This window comes from Populus trichocarpa, chromosome 4, assembly GCF_000002775.5.
Source record: "Populus trichocarpa isolate Nisqually-1 chromosome 4, P.trichocarpa_v4.1, whole genome shotgun sequence".
Taxonomy (NCBI): domain Eukaryota; kingdom Viridiplantae; phylum Streptophyta; class Magnoliopsida; order Malpighiales; family Salicaceae; genus Populus; species Populus trichocarpa.
In genome coordinates, this window is record NC_037288.2 from 3,077,673 (window position 1) to 3,094,032 (window position 16,360).

Here is a 16,360-nt window from a genome sequence, read left to right on the forward strand (position 1 = left end):
TTTATTATTATTTCTAATTTATATTTTACATTTGTAGTTTCAAATTTCATTGTCCTTTTCTTATCTTTCTATTTGATGTTGTTGAATCACACCTCAAGTTCTTGTTGGAAAATATCTATGTCGTTTTCATTTTAATTCATGAGAACCCTTCATTGAAATTTTGCTTCATTTGATTAAAGACTTTCGAAATTTTATAAGCATGATCAGCATTTTAGGCTATCTCAAATATAAGCTTGTTTGCACAGAACTGCAATGAAGATTAATTTGCATAAAAAAAGAAATTGCGATGAAGGTAACATTTCTGTTCTTTATCATTTTTATTTTTATTTTTATCTTGAAGACAACATTTCTTTGCTTGATTAATCAAGATCAGTACATGGATCAGAAGAACAAAAGGTAACCACTAATCTCTTAATCAGCAAGCTAAAAGAGAAGCAAAATACATACATAAACGTATCTCTCAATCTTGATGATGATATCTTTAGAGTGATCATTCTTTTGTATACTCAATCTTGACGCCACCAATATTAACAGGGTTCTTACCAGACCTAGGCACCAAAGTCACCACCAAGCTATCATCACCTTCAGCTTCCAAATTGTCCAGCAATTCGCTAATCGCCAGTGTCAAACGAGCCTTCCTTTCGGTCCTACTCCTATGAGGCACATTCACAAAGCTCCCAGCAAACTCAGCCTTGTCTGGTCCTCTGAGTGATTGATCACCCTCATCGTTAACATAAACATCAAACTTCACAAACTCACCTCTCTCAAAATCAACTCCTTCTATCACTAAAACTTCCTCTTCATCTTCTTTCTCCTTCTTACTTCTTGATTTCTTTGGCCTCGAAACCTCAGTACTAATCACTTTATCTAAATCTAAAGGGAACGCACTGATTGGTGTTAGCACCATATTCTTTGTTTCAGCTGCTTGTGCCACCTTGCCGTGATCAAAATCCCTTATCCCTCTTCTGGTTTTCTCTACAGCTGAGACTGGCTTAGCATCATTGACATATGCATCACTAAGAATACTGCTTGCATAATAAAGGCCCCCTAAACCAAGGATGACATCTCTTCTTGTGGTAGGGTTTCGAGGATCACGATCATTAGTAGCTTTGCTTGAAACAGCACTAGCGGTTGAATGGTACTTGGATACTTTTGGGGAGGAGGGGCAGAAGGAGGAGGTCCTAAAAGTGGTTGGGGAGAACGCTAAAGTAGAGAATCTAGAGATATGAGCCATGGTTCCCTTCGTTTTTATGGCCAGATACAGGATAATGCTCCATGTTTATTTATTTATTCAAGATAAAGGATAACAAGGCATCAAAATAATTGCCGTCGCTAGATATATAATCAACTGTTGAGATGCGTCAGCAATGATGTCCGAGCCTTAAGCCTTAAGGTGCCGTGCTATGCATCCACCGTAAATTTCTCTGGTGGTAGATGAGATATAGAAGAAAGTCGTGTGGATATTCCATTTCCATAACTTTCCATGGCATTGACATATTGTGTAAACTTGGGATTTTTGGTTTCACTGGATAAGATGGCTTGAATCTTTAATGGGCTTTTAGTTTATAAAGCGTTTTTCAGTTTTGTTCCTTATTTTTGTTTTTGTTTCTGAAACTGAACAGACTGAATTTTTTTTAAGAGTTTTCTAATTAAAATTATAAAAAAAATAATCGAAATACCATTCATTAGGTTAAATTGAGTCAATTTTTACTGGTACATCGGATAATTAGTTAATATTTGTTTTGTATTTTTAATAATTTTGATATATTAATATTAAAAATTTTAAAAAAAAATCCAATAAGGTATCAATTCATATTTTCTTCCTTATTTATATCATTCCACTGAATAAAATCCAATAATTAAATTTATATTTTTAATTAGACTGAATTTAAAAATAACTCAAACTTGTAATTATTAAAAACAAACTTAAAATCTAATCAATTTAACTACCCATTTTATTAAGTACCAATTGTTGATTTGCTTAATTTTTTTTAGAATTTGCCACTTTAATTAATTCCTCGATGAGACCACTTCGAAGAGAGGAATGCGCCACTAGCAAGAGGAGCAGTTTCTTGAGAGGGAAAACTGTCACCCTCTCCCTCCATGATCCTCACTAGCAACTAAATTTGGTTACTAAAATAAGTTTCCACGGAGGTAACCACCCTTATACTGCATACTTTCTCCAGCCATCACAAATAGTATGATCAGGTCACACCAAGTCTGGTCACAGATACTAGTGTACTTCAAGTATGTTTGATGTTTTATTTGGATGGAGAAAAGCTTCAAAGTGGTAATTTTAGTCAGCCAATGTTATCCATAATCCATAGTTAATCTCATTGCTGTGTGCTTAATTATGTTCTTATTAGCCATCTGGACTCAGCTTTTTCTTTTCTTATGATTAGAGAACATGCATGTTGTCAATTTGCAGCGAGAAATCAACTAAGCTACTTCATTGCCGCCTTAATTTACTGAAGAGAAAGAGGTACTCAATTGTAAGGCAATTACGTGAGGACATTGCTCAGCTTCTCAAGATTGGTCAAAATGAGGCTGCTTTTGCCAGGGTAGTCCCTCTCCTGCTCTTTTAATTCATCACTTGAGACTTTTTTTCTCTTCTTTTTGCTTGCTTCAAATTGGAAAATAATGGTGTTGGACCACTAATGAAGTGCTGGTAGTTATGGGATTTTCCTGTTGTAGCTTCCAGAGTTTGAGATGAATAGGAAAATCCAATAACAGCAACTTCATTGCAGTTATTTTACCTCTGAAAGATTATGCAGGCAAAACTGAGGATTCAGGATAGATTATTTACAATGGCTCAGGCCTGTTGAAAGGGGCCTGAAATATTACACTTCCTGTAATTATAATTATCATACAGCTTTTCAGAACCCTTTTGAGTTTCACTTGAGTCCCACATTGATAATTAAGTTGCTGTGTTGAATCAACTCTGTGTCGGAAACATGCATTCATTTTGATCGTTAAGCTTATATAAGCAAGGAGAAAGCTAAGAAAACTGAATAATCACTAGAGTAATCCTGTATTAGAACCTTCCCTTAACTTGAACAAAGCACTGTAAAAAATCTTTTGATTCTGGTGGATACAGTTTCATATTGATTGCTGACGTAGCTTTAGCAAGCTTGCAATAAGGCCATTTGTAAATGAATCACAATTGAATTTATTTGCCTTTTGATTTTAATGATCATTGACATTTAAATATTACACATGTTTGGCAAAATTTTATGCTTTCATTTTCCTTGAAATCTTGTTCAGTCCACGAGAATTTGATCTGTTACTGTTGCTATTCCGCGAAGTTAATTTTCCTTGCATTTCTCAGGTTGAACAGCTTCTTAAGGACCAGAGCTTATTGGATGCATATGATCTGGTGGACCACTACTGTGAATTTATCATTCTTCACTTTCCATACATTCGCAGACACAAGTATGATTTCAGTTATAAAGCTACTCTTTATAGAGTTAGATCAACTATACAATCAAAACCAGGCATATAACTCTTATGCATTGCTAGAATTGTTAAATTTTCTGCACGTAAAGATCAAGTGGCAACTGAAATCCTAAGGTTCTTCTGGTAGACATTTAGTGCTGTTACATTGTTGTGTGTCTGTACTGTATAAAATATTAAGTTGATGCGTGACTTCAGCTTTTCTACTTTAATGTGGAAGATGATCATTTTGAATATAAGTTTTTAATCTTGATTTCAGGGACCGTCCGAAAGATATCAATGAAGCAGTTTCAACATTGATATTTGCTGCTGCATGGTTTGGGGATCTGCCAGAGCTCCGAGCGATCAGAAAGCTTTTTGGTAAGCGCTACGGGCAGAAATTCATTAAGGATGCACCTGCATTGCAGTCTGGAAACCTTGTCAATCATGAGGTTGGCAATTGTCAAAGTTTGAGCCAACATGTCTTCCTCAATTCTTCTTACGTGGAATTTCATCCCTTCAAGCTTTGTTTTCGATGTTGTCACTCTTAATAAGCATTGCATTTATGTCACAGATTATGGAGAAACTACGTTTAAAGTTCATCAGTGATAGTGTGAAACTAAAATTGATCAATGAAATAGCCATGGATTATGGCCTCCAGCTGTGGTACTTGGGGTGTGATAACAGGCCCAAACAACATCTTTTGCAGGTAGGCTTACCCCACAATTCATTTTTCTGAATTATGGCCTTATACCAAGTCTTTTTATTTAGACTTTTTGATGAGAAACTCTAGAATTTAGTTTAAAATCTTTGGTATCATCCAATTGCAGATGCCTGGAAACACAGATCATCAACTGGAGAGGTTTGTTTTCGAGGAAGATGCTGGTGTCAGTTATAACAGCACCAGTGGGGCAATGGTGCTAGCTTCATATGCTAAGCATAGCCCTGATATTCCATCTGAATTAACCATCCATCCTTCGGACAAGGCTCCTATGCACAAAAAAGCAGTCCATACAGAGAATCATTCTCAATACAAGTATATGTATGAACTACCTGATCAAAGTGATTTCGAAAGTTCTGGCTCAAACAGCATGTCCGCAGACTCTTTCAAAGGCAATGCTGATATTGCAAGAACAGCAACTCCAGAGATTTCATTTCAGTATCACAAGAGAACTGTCTATGCTGATGAAGTGGAGGAATTTGAGTTTAATGGTGAGGACAAAAGGTTATTTTTGTTTAATGCATCCCCCCGTCCCTTAATTGACAACTACGCTGTTGATGGATCTACACTGTTGGCTTTATCCCACCATGGTTATAGTGAAGGCAATTGCAACAGACCTGAACCTGAGGATAAGATAGCATTGTCAAGGAAAACTCATGAAAGGATCAGGAACTCATATGGTCACAGGTTGGAAAGGAGAGTTGATACCAAGAACAATCGTAAGTACGAATCTTTTCTGACACCAGTAAACACGAAAGGCAACGATTGCGTGGTCTTCAACGGTCAATTTTGCAACTTTTCACCATGTCAGAAACAGTTCTATCATCGAGTTTTTCATTTTCAAAATAAGCAGAGGACAATGATGCCAGCCAAAGAACGCAGGAGTGCCTCATTGGTATGCTATGATAAGGTTTTGTCCAAACCAGTGAAAGGGTATGTTAAGTCCTGTAAACGCAGCAGCAGATTAAGCCCTGAAAAGAAGTTTAGATGCTGCTTGGAGAAATCATGCTATAAATGTGATGGTCAGGTAAATGGTACTCAAACTCAAGAGAACAAGAAATTAATGGAAACTGAAGAATCATCAGATTGTCCAGCAAGATATGCCTCCTCTTATGATTCCTCTTCGCAGGAGCCTAGTCCTGGTTCAAGAAAAAAGACAATCCCACCAAAAAGGCTAAAGGGCATGACCGTCCCTGATAATGATAACCAGTCAATTTCTTCTCAGCTTGAGCTTTCAAAAGGAAGCACGGCCTCATCTTGTAGCCATGTACATCCAAAGCTCCCGGACTACGATGAAATAGCAGCTAAATTCATAGCTCTCAAGAAAGAGCATCAACTAAGAACCAATGCAGCTAGGCATGGCTTGAATATCACATGAGACCAGCTGCATAAGCATGCACCATGTATACAGACTGTAGATATGGTCCTCCCACTTCTTAATCTGGTGATTTTCAAGTCATTCATACATATTCACTCACCATTTTTTTTTATCCATTAATGTTTTGCTCCATTATTGCCTTTGTATTTGAGATTTTTATTAGATTATTAATTCTAATTTGCGTATTATTTATCCTAACATCTTTTTATAAAATCAAAAGAAAACTTAACACAAGTTGGCTCCAACATCTATATTAATAATAATAATAAAAAAAACATATCCTTAATCTTTTGGCTTATGATTCTTTTTATGTCCAATCGATATAATATTTTTATGCTCCATTATTGGCAAGAGATTCCACAAATAACATATTATTTTGGGGGAGAAATGCCTAATGATGTGATTAAATACTACAATTGTACGTCATGAGATAGTGCAAATGAAGTTGGATTGCATTTGGTTAAAAGAGAGGTTGTTGTTTATGGCTGTCTTTCATATGATTCTTGTCGTAGGTAACGGTGTGGAATCCACTTTCCATGTAGGTGCTATCTTTTTACTCTCTTTTCTTCACATGATTCCTGCACATTGCAAATCTGAAAAAAAAAAAAAAAAAAAAAAAAAAAACAAACTATTGAGAAACCATCAAGATTATTTTTTTGATAATCATTTTAAAAAAATGGTATAAAATCTAGGGTTGTTTAACTATTTTATAACCCCAATAAATTCAACAATATCACACTTAGCTAACTATCTAAGATTTAATATTATTATTAAACCCAATTCAATTCGATCTGTTTCCTAACTCAAGCTGAGTGTCCAAAAAAATCAAGTTATTATTGACCTTGTAGGTCAATTCATTATTTGATTGATCCAGATAAAATCCAAGTTGATATTTAAAAATAATTAAAATAAAACCATTATATTTTTTAAAAAATAATTTAATAAACCCTCAAGTCGAGTTTAATGACCATAGTATTTACTCATCCTTTTTCTTTTTTATTTTTTCACAGTTGCATCTTATATTGTCCTTCCAAAGTCCTATACATGTGATAATATCCCATAATAATAATATGAAGAAAAAAAACCCAATAGTTTGGAATTGTAATTAAGAGTAATTAAATTTTGACATTATAAACTTTGTAAATAAAATCTATGCATAATAAAAATATAATTAAATATTCACTAATTAAAATCAAGATGTTCTTATTAAGATAAGATCATGGAAGCTGTTGTGGCTAGCTAAATAATTATTGGAAGATGGTCTCAATCCTTACTGTCACGTCTAACCTTACATCAACCATCTCAATCGGCACTCATCTTTCATCGTATAGTTTAAATTTTTTTTGATATCATCCTCTTTTGAGTTCCACAAAATTTCAATCTTACACCTAACCATTAATTAGCTTTTATTTAATTAGGTTTTTGAGCTTTTTTTCTTAAGAACTTTAGATGTTTTCATGAGATAAGTGGGGATTTGAGAGGGAAAATGGGAGAAAAGTAATAAAAAAAAATTAGTTTACAATATTTATTTAGTGATCGTTTATTTAAGTTTCTCAACCTATTTTTTTGGGAAAGAAAATAGATTAAAAGGCATTATTTTTCATGCTTCTCAACTTTTAAAAAACAAAATGCAGGTTGAGATAAATGGGGTTAAGCGCGGGGTTGTGGTAGCGGTGGCGGTTCAAAGTATTTTTCATTTAGAAATGCATCAAAATGAAATTTTTTTATTTTAAAAAAATTATTTTTAACATCAGTATAACAAAACGACCTAAAAACTAAAAAGAAATCATTTTAAATAAAAAAAATTTCAAAATTTTTGGGAACGCGGTTTGCACCGCGTTCCCAAACACACCTGGGAGTGTTTCCAAAAAATTCAATTTTGTTTTTCTAAAAATTATTTTTTTATGTTTTGGATCGTTTTGATGCGCTGATCTTAAAAATATTTTTTAAAAAATTAAAAAATATCATTTTGATGTATTTCGGAATGAAAAATACTTTGAAAAACAATCGTAATCACACTTCAAACATACCAGTAGGAAAGGGCAATATTGAAAATCTTAAGAAATAAAGAAAATGAGAGATTCTAAACTATTAGGATAGAAGAAAAACATTGATGAATCTATGACGACAAAAATATAGTTTACCCACAAATTTAATTACCCTCTTAAATATAAAAAAGAAAACTTATCAACAAAGCATCGCCACTGTTCATCTATTTTTTATTATTTACTTGTCTTAATTACCCATGTCAAGAAGTTAAACCACTCGTTCTTATAGGCTTGTTTATAGCTGAATTTATTATAATAATAACGATAACGTTTATTTTATAGTATTTATTAACTTAAGACATACATTATTCAGTATTAAATAGTTGTTGCGTATAGAACGCTTTGGTGCCACCGTTCCTTCTTCTGTATGTTTGTGTTTGCATTGAGAGAGGGAAGATACAGAAGGAAGAGACTTTTTTTCTCTTTTTCTGGGATTTTGAAAGATGGGTTCTTCAACACTGTTACTGTTAGTGGTTTTTGTGTTTGATCTGGTTGCTTTTGCTCTTGCTGTTGCTGCTGAACAGAGAAGGAATACCGTAAGTTATTTTTTTTTCTTTTTTTGTGAAGTTTTTTGCTGCTGCTGTTGTTATTAACTTGTTATAGTGGTGGTGGTGGTGGTGGTGGTTTTTTTTATGATTTTTGCTTTGTGGGTTGTAGAGATAAGACGGTTTTTGTTAAACTGCTTGTGCAAAAATTAGAAAGATGTTGGCTTTTCTATTTTTGGGCGTCTTTGAATGCCTAGTTGGTTCTGGTTTACTTTTCTTGTTCTTTAAGTATAGTTGGTTTTGCTTGAAAGTTGTTGATACATGATGTGGTGATTTCTAGTCAGTGTTTGGTCTGTGAAATTTGTTAGCTTTGTGCAACCAAAAACTTTGAAGGGGGGGAAATACAGTAAGGGAAGAGAATAAGGAATTTGTTTCAACTATTTGTAGAATTCTTTACTAGATTTGGTTTTTAAGTTCTTTGTTGGTGTTATATGTTTGTTTGTGAATATTTGTGATCTTAAGATAGAGAAAAGGCTTGACATTTTCCACTGTGATCTGGAGAAATTTAAAGAATTTATTTTCAAGTTCCATATGCTACGGTCGATGCCTTGTCGTGGCTTATGTTGAGTGTTTTCTTATTCCTAAGGTCTACACTGCCTTTTGATTTTACTGTTAGGTTAAGAATGCTACTGAAAGCATATAAAGATGGAATTTACCTAGTAAACTTATTAAAACTGTTTAGAAAACTGTAACTGGGTGCCCAAGTTTAATATTTGCAATGTAGCCAGCTTGTAACCGGCGAGGCATTAAACGTAGTTGGCTTTGAATTGGACTTAGGTGGATGTGGAGACCATGGTCTATTCACGATTGCATGGATTTAATCCCTGGAATGCTTTTAAGAGCATTGGTTAAATGGTCTCTGCCCTCTGGCTTCTGTACGTCACGGTTGGATACTGGTAGCAAGAAAAACTTAGTATCCTGCATATGACCTGCTGTAATTGGGTTGTTCTGTGCATTTTATAGTCTTGTAGATTCATGAATCTAAGTTTCTGTTAATGATATCACACCAAGGATATAACCAAATAACTGAATACCTTGTTGATTGAGGAAATTAATTAGTAACTTGTTCCTTTCCCTTTTCGTTTCTGCCAAAATCTGCCACCAGAGAAAATGAGCAATTGCAGACCACACCAGTTTCCTGAATCTCTGATGGACCAATTTCAACTTATCCTTGTCTTCTTTTGCAGGCAAAAATTGAAAAAGTGGGAAATGATAGCTATTGTCGTTATGATTCAGACATTGCAACTGGATTAGGAGTCGGTTCACTCCTCCTCCTTATGGCTAGTCAACTCCTAATAATGGTAGCTAGTCGATGTTTGTGTTGTGGGAAGGCTATGAGACCTAGTGGTTCTAGAGCATGGGCGATCGTCCTGTTTATCACTTGTTGGTATGTGCATAAGCAAACTTTCCAAACCATGTTAGAGAGAGAGAGAGAGAGAGATGCTATTTTCCATTTTCGCTAATTTGCTCATTGCATCCTTGTACCAGGGTATTCTTCTTTATTGCTGAGATCTGCTTGCTAGTGGCTTCTGTTCGTAATGGTTACCACACCAAGTACTTATCAGATCCTTCTCACTCTTGCCAGAAAGTGAGAAAGGGAATTTTTGGAGCTGGAGCTGCATTTGTTGTTCTGACAGGCATAGTATCTGAGCTTTACTATGTTAGCTATTCCAAGGCTAATGATGAACAACCTTCTTATGACAGAGACACTGGTATAAGAATGGGGAATCTATAACCTGAGCTGATTTGGATTGAGGAGGAAGAAAGTATTGAGTCTGTAACCCAGTTTAGTTGATCTGCATATCGTGATTGTGATCTTGTTTTATATTGCATAGGTCTCTTATTAGTCTGTAATTAATACTGCTCTTGTTCATCATTTTTTAGCCTTTTGATACCCTAGGATTTACCATCTATATTTCAAAGAAAGAGCTGAAAGGTTGCAACCAGAGCTTCGCTTCAACCAGTTAAAATTGTCATAGGCCTATATATTTGAACTGGATTTGATAGTGTTTCTTGGAGATCATGTATATTTTCCCTTCATTGTATGACACTTACTGGTCATATACCAGAAATCAGCAGTTCTCTTCTCTTTCTTCAGGCGAAGACAGAAGCCACTTTTCATAGTTTTTCAGGTGAAGACTAGCATCATCTTCAGTTAAAACTTACTAGTAGACATTTGAAATGAATTTTGTCCAAATAATGGATTCCTGGAAGCTAAATGTCTTATAGGCTTATAGTCACCGGTCCATTCTTTCATTCAAAATGTGGTGGTTGCCATCCCATATCACTGATATGATATCAGTTTCTGCCCCCATGGTATTTGGCCTCTAGCTTTGTAATGGACCCAAAAATTGGACATAACGCATGTAGAACATGTGCACCGGCCAATAAACAAATTTGATCATTGCAACCAGTGTAAACCCCACAAGGAAGAAGAAACAATAACCTGTCACTGAGACATCTCTTCTGTTTCTAGCCATAGAAAGTGCTTGGCATAATTTCCCAGAAAGATCAAGTTAGTGATTGAACAAGTTGAATCAGCCTTTCCTTTTCCTACTTGTAGCATCAATAACACCACTTGAAAAGAGGCTAAAATGTAATATCTGATTAGAGGCATTGTCGGCTTGTCCAAGGAAGGACCCTCCAGAATCAGAATATATAAAATAATTTCATTAGATGAATAATCCATCATTAAATAAACTTATTTTCAAAGACCATATATTTAAAAGATCCTTATATTTTACTCGGAGAAGGACTGTAGCCAGGTGGATTTGAATGTTCAAGAGGCAAGCTAGTACTTAACCACAACTTCCTGGCTCACTGGTCATCAATTCAGACATTTTTTTTATAGCAGGTCACTGAAGGAGCCCACAATTGACCTGAATTATCCCACAATCAACAGCATGCTTCGCCATTAAAGAAAAAGGAGAACAAGCCCTGTGATTACATTTTCAAGTCTCTGTCTTGTTTCAATCACATATTTAAAAGTATTTGGTTAATCAATATACACTATTATTTGCATTTATCACACTGAAACTCTTATCTTAAAATCTTAGTTAAAAAAACTATTATTTATAGTTTTTGTTTTACCACAACTACAAAAACTATCACGATCTCAAAAGACTTACGCTTGTTCTGCTCAACTGCAGTACTGAGGGGATAAGAACAAACATTCTGGAAAAATTTATAATAACATTAATATATAGTAAGAGCCATCAAGTGCCCAGTTAGGTTTCAAGAGAATCAAGAACTCATAATCAGAATTCTAAAATGCTCAAGAATTTTTGCAGAAACTACTTTACAGCAAGAATATGTGTCAGGGCTAGAAAAAGAGAATGATTCTGAGCAAGTGGTGAGAAAACAAGTCCATGAAATGTTATTATTTGAGATTTCCAAAAAAGTATACATATCCACAGGAATCTTCCATCACATCTACTAATACCCCAGCTTAGCTGGAGAAGACCCCATCACTCCAGTCTCAACTTAGATACCCTTCTCTAGCACAACGTGAACCCTAACCCCTTAGCTTACTTCACATGAAATACTTCTGCATTGGAATTGAAAACATATGTCAGTAGGATAAGGAAAGAAAAAAACTACACAAATGGACACGTTATATTATAGCCTGAAGCTGAAACTGAGAAAAAAAAAGGACAGCTTCAAACAGGATACATCTAACTAGCTATAATAATTAAGACACATTAATATATGACTCTGATATTACAAATGAGACTGACCATTCACACAAAAACACTCAATTACTTGGAAAAAGAAAGAAAGAGGATTTATCCACACTTCTAATAAGGTTAATAAAGACCTTAGTTATGGTTTGATTTCAGAATCATCCCATGTGACATTGAGATCAGTAGAGACATAATTCTCTATATCATCCCAATTCCAGTAATTTGTCATGTCCATTCCACTGCTTGTATTTGGCACTTGCCATGGTTGAGCGATAGTGCTACTTGTGGAAGGCATGATGGTGGTGATGGTTGAGTCCTCCATGGATTCTCCCGAGTAGTTATAAACATTTAAGGGCTGAAAGGAGCTGGTGCAAATTAAAGATGGGTGTGTGTCAAAAGAACTTGGACAAGGAAAGAGGGAGCCTTGAATTTGAGGTAGAGACAAAGATGAACCCAAAAGGACACCATTGTTGTTGGTGTTGAAACTTTTGGTATCCAAGTTGTTGCAGCTGATTGAATTCTGTTGCAGAACTGAAGATGGTGGATTGATCATTGCTTGATACAGAATTCCAGATAAATTCTTTTGATCACCAAGTACAAGATCAGGAAGATTCTGCTTTTGTTGCTGAGCTTGAATTGGCTGCTGGGGGTTAACCCTATTGATCATATTGTTGCTATTATCGGTTCTTGGAGCAGCGGTGCTTGCTGTGTTTGTGGAGGTGGTGGTGTCAGCATTTGTTTTTGATGTTTTCGGCCTCTTGTTTTTCCGGCCACCACCAACAGGAACATTTCGGAGGGTACCACCTTTAGTCCAGTGTCTCTTGCAAGTCTTGCAAAAATGTCTAGGCTGTGACTTGTTGTAGTTGTTGTAGTAACAGAACTTTGTGTTTGTTGACTCACACCTTGGACACTTCAAGGACTCGGATTGCAGCTGGTTTTGCTGCTGTTGCCTCCTTATTGCAGGAGGTTTAGGCAGCTCCAAAGTCCGTTCCTGCAATAGGGTCTGGCTCCAATCTAACCCGTTACTAGTAACCTGCTTAGAACTCAACCCCATCTCATACAAACACCCCAAAACAACTAAGAAAATCAACCAAGAGATCAGTGACAAGAAGCAAATGTTTCTCTCTGTATTCAGACAACCAAAACAAACAAATTCTAGCTAGCCTTTGGACCTTGGAGCAAGAAGAGAAATCAAAATGAAGAATAACAAGAGGATGAGGTTGTTCCTTGTGAGCCAAACAGTGAGGAAATATTGCTCAAGGGAAACTGGTGATACGATGGTGGCAAATGTTGCTAGGAAAAGGGTAGGAAGGTGATGAGAAGTGAGCATGACTATTTTAGTCTCTTATCTACCTTACTCTAGTCTCCCTATATACCTATCTACTAAACTATCTGTTTAAAGGGTAAAATTAATGATGATAATAAGAATTTAAGAGATCATGATTACTCAAACTAGCTTCCTTGTGGTCCATGAAAGCTTTGAGTGATTTACTTGGCTAATGGAGGTTTGTGATTTTGGTAAAATATGTGGGTAATATACCTGGTGCCGTTCCCCTCCCTCTCCACGCAATTTCATAGAAAAGAGGGACGTTATTTACTTACTGTTGCCGGCCCCACAGCTTGACCCGGGGTCTTCTACAGGTTTCAAATAGGTAAAAATCATGGTTATAATTTATCTGATTCAATCCAGGTGATTTATTGGATCACCCTCAAATCAAGGTCATTCAGTATTGTCCAACCAAAACCCGAGTTGTGTATATATATTTTTTAATATATTTAAAAAAATATAAAATTATTTTATTTTATTTTATTTAACTTAATATACTTTTTTATAATCTATATTTATATTTCTACGTAGATTATATATATATATATATATATATATATATATCAGGTTTATAATTGATCTGGTTAAACCTGGATGACCTGTTAGGTCAATCCAAAACCCGGGTGATCCAGTATTATCCGAGCAAGACCCAAGTTTTTTTATATTTTTTAATAAACTTGAAAAATATAAAATTATTTTATTTTATTTTATTTAAATTAATATATTTTTTATAACCTATATTTATATGAATTCTTTCTTAGCTTTTCAATATAAATATATATATATATATATATATATATATATATATATATATTACATTTCAATGTAATATATATATTTTAAATTTTTTAATAGAAAATATTAAAATTTTAAATATTTTTTATTTTTTTAAAATTAACTTAAATTAACCTTATTATCATATTTAATAACTATGCATTTACTTAGCCTTAAGGTAGTGGCGGGTTTCTTACACGTGGATGTCTTGGTCCTTAAGGTGGTGGCGGGTTTCTTACACGTGGATGTTTAGCCACCCTCGATCGTGCCGACCTACGAATGCATGAGGTGTAAAGAGGCGTCGATATGTTTCATGCTACCATATACCATACGCTATTCCTTAATTTAGAAGTCTTCGTGGGAGGGTAAACTAAGCTAAGGCACAGTAATTGGTTGACAAAATCGACACTTTTATTGTGCGGTCTTTTCGTATTCAATTATTCACAGTTAGATGGTCCCACTGCACTGTAAATTAACTTTTTTAATATAAAAAATATTAAAAAAATTAAAATTTAAAAATATTTGATCTCTAGCTAGACTTAATAATTTTAGGTCAGACTGAAATGTATGATCAAGAATAATATTTATAATATTAATTATAATATCAATAGTAATATTTTTAATACAAATAATAATATTTTTAATATTAATAATAATACTAAACTTACATGATCCAAGTTTAAATGGGTCAGCCTACAACGTCAGACCCAAAAGTCTTGTCAACTAGGTTAACCTGTTAAATCAGGTTCACTTGTCAAACCTAGGATCCGTGTCATGAGAGTATGATAACTAAATAGAAAAAAATTTAATATTAACGAACCAAATTAAACAAAAAAAATGTAATTAAAAAGAAAAAACAAAAAAACCTATCGGAAGAAAAAAAAACTAATTAAGAAAACAAAAAAAATCTGAATCAACTAGGTTAACCTGTGAAATCAAGTTAACCCGTCAAATCTGCGATCCGTATCATGAAAGTGTGATAACTAAATAGAAAAAAAATTAATATTAACAAACTAAATTAAACAAAAAAAATTAATTAAAAAGAAAAAAACCTTTATAACTAAAAGGCATCTGTCTTTCACTATGGATTTGCACAATACAATCCACAGTGAAAGGCTAATGTGTTTTAGTTTATAGTTAATTTGATTTTATGTTTAGAATTTTGTTAAAATATTTTAAAAAAAAATTTAGCTTGAAAAAATATTAAATTAATTTATTATTAATTTTTGATGATTTTAATTTGCTGATGTTAAAAAAAATATTTTAATTCATTTTTAAACAAATACACTTTTAAAAAATAATTTGCACCACATTATCAAACTCTCATAAAAGAATTGTATTTTTTATATATAATATCATGTTATTCTATAGTTTTATAATATCAAGCTATTAATTAACATATACTAAAAGGCCTTAACATTTTACTATAGCAATGAACAGTGAAATGCTTTGGCCTTTTACAATTTGATCTTCATATTTTTTTGCAATTGCATCCTTCAATGTTGAGTTTAATAGGTATTGGATTTCATAATATTTTTTTTTAATTACTTTATGTGGAGTTATCTTGATCTTATAACCCGGGTTTGACAAGTTAACCCGGATTCATGACCTTTTTTGTTCTTTTTCCTAATTGATTTTTTTCTCAAATTTATCCTTCAACGTTGGATTGATTGATAATTTAGCTTCATTTTTTTTTATTTTCTTTCGATAAGGTTATACGGTCTTATAGGTCATGATTTTTTTGGGTTATCCAAGTTGGCTGGAGTTTTTTTGTCTTTTTTTAATTAAATATTATTTTTTCAATTTTATCCTTCAACATTGAGTTGATTGGGAGATTGATTGAGAATTGACTTCATATTTTTTTTTTCTTTTTATGGATTTATCATGGTCTTATGGTCTGAGTTTAACAAGTTAACCTAAGTTTACTGAAGATATTTTTTTGTTTTTTTTAATTTATTTTTTTTTAATTCAATTTCAACATTGGGTTGATTAAAAATTATGCTTTATAATTTTATTTTAGTTTGCCTAATTGCCTCAAGTTTTTTTTTTCTTTTTATTATTTGTTTATTTATTTTACTTTCATCACTTAATATTGGGTTGATTGGGAATTAAGTTTCATAATTTATTTTAGTTTGTTTTTTATCGGGTTATTTCGACCTCATGAATTAGGTTACGAGTTTGGTTGGTTGACTCGAGTGGTTTTTTCATGTCTTTTTTTAATTGATTTTTTTTTTATTTCATCTTTCAACATTGAATTGAATGAGAATTGAGCTTTATAATTTGTTTTAATTTTCTTTAAATATGATTATTCCGATCTTATAACTTAGATTTGATAGATTCACCCAGATTGACTCGACTCATATTTATAATTGAATTTTATTTTTATTTTCATCCTTCAAAATTGGGTTAATTGAGAATTGAGCTTAATAAAAAAAAATTATTTATTTTCTAT

At 33.5% G+C, this 16,360-nt stretch overlaps 4 protein-coding genes across 5 annotated transcripts; 2 read left to right on the forward strand and 2 right to left on the reverse strand.

Annotated features, from left to right (window-relative positions):
* Positions 1-287: 287 nt before the first annotated feature.
* On the reverse strand, positions 288-1,395 carry LOC7494352 (polyphenol oxidase, chloroplastic). Its single transcript, XM_002305644.4, has one exon. It carries the CDS (start codon positions 1,232-1,234, stop codon positions 491-493), a length of 744 nt encoding a protein of 247 aa, XP_002305680.2. The 5' UTR covers positions 1,235-1,395; the 3' UTR covers positions 288-490.
* A 647-nt stretch (positions 1,396-2,042) lies between these two features.
* LOC7490812 (uncharacterized) lies at positions 2,043-5,698 on the forward strand. Of its 2 annotated transcripts, none has more exons than XM_052452024.1 (6): positions 2,043-2,290; positions 2,403-2,561; positions 3,329-3,432; positions 3,713-3,884; positions 4,007-4,141; positions 4,263-5,698. In XM_052452024.1, the coding sequence occupies exons 1-6, from the start codon at positions 2,270-2,272 to the stop codon at positions 5,529-5,531; spliced, it is 1,860 nt and encodes a 619-aa protein (XP_052307984.1). In that variant the 5' UTR covers positions 2,043-2,269; the 3' UTR covers positions 5,532-5,698. The 2 variants fall into 2 exon arrangements, with proteins under 2 accessions (XP_052307984.1, XP_024455166.1); XM_024599398.2 differs by having other exon boundaries at positions 2,044-2,290; positions 2,429-2,561.
* A 2,099-nt stretch (positions 5,699-7,797) lies between these two features.
* LOC7494353 (uncharacterized) lies at positions 7,798-10,202 on the forward strand. The gene is made up of 3 exons (XM_002304979.4): positions 7,798-8,115; positions 9,312-9,511; positions 9,613-10,202. Exons 1-3 carry the CDS (start codon positions 8,023-8,025, stop codon positions 9,857-9,859), a joined length of 540 nt encoding a protein of 179 aa, XP_002305015.1. The 5' UTR covers positions 7,798-8,022; the 3' UTR covers positions 9,860-10,202.
* Positions 10,203-11,477: 1,275 nt separating this feature from the next.
* Positions 11,478-13,315, reverse strand: LOC7494354 (dof zinc finger protein 4). Its single transcript, XM_002305645.4, has 2 exons — positions 11,942-13,315; positions 11,478-11,671 (listed from the first exon to the last, which is right to left on the reverse strand). Exon 1 carries the CDS (start codon positions 12,859-12,861, stop codon positions 11,947-11,949), a length of 915 nt encoding a protein of 304 aa, XP_002305681.1. The 5' UTR covers positions 12,862-13,315; the 3' UTR covers positions 11,478-11,671; positions 11,942-11,946.
* Between the last annotated feature and the right edge of the window lie 3,045 nt (positions 13,316-16,360).

Excerpts from the sequence above, each read along its gene's own strand:
- LOC7494353 (XM_002304979.4), top strand. The coding sequence starts at position 8,023 with ATGGGTTCTTCAACACTGTTACTGTTAGTGGTTTTTGTGTTTGATCTG. Across the intron at positions 8,116-9,311 it reads CTGAACAGAGAAGGAATACC|GCAAAAATTGAAAAAGTGGG; the intron begins GTAAGTTATTTT and ends CTTCTTTTGCAG. Across the intron at positions 9,512-9,612 it reads GTCCTGTTTATCACTTGTTG|GGTATTCTTCTTTATTGCTG; the intron begins GTATGTGCATAA and ends TCCTTGTACCAG.
- LOC7490812 (XM_052452024.1), top strand. The coding sequence starts at position 2,270 with ATGGAGAAAAGCTTCAAAGTG. Across the intron at positions 2,291-2,402 it reads TGGAGAAAAGCTTCAAAGTG|AGAACATGCATGTTGTCAAT; the intron begins GTAATTTTAGTC and ends TCTTATGATTAG. Across the intron at positions 3,885-4,006 it reads GAAACCTTGTCAATCATGAG|ATTATGGAGAAACTACGTTT; the intron begins GTTGGCAATTGT and ends TTTATGTCACAG.
- LOC7494354 (XM_002305645.4), bottom strand. The coding sequence starts at position 12,861 with ATGGGGTTGAGTTCTAAGCAGGTTACTAGTAACGGGTTAGATTGGAGC.
- LOC7494352 (XM_002305644.4), bottom strand. The coding sequence starts at position 1,234 with ATGGCTCATATCTCTAGATTCTCTACTTTAGCGTTCTCCCCAACCACT.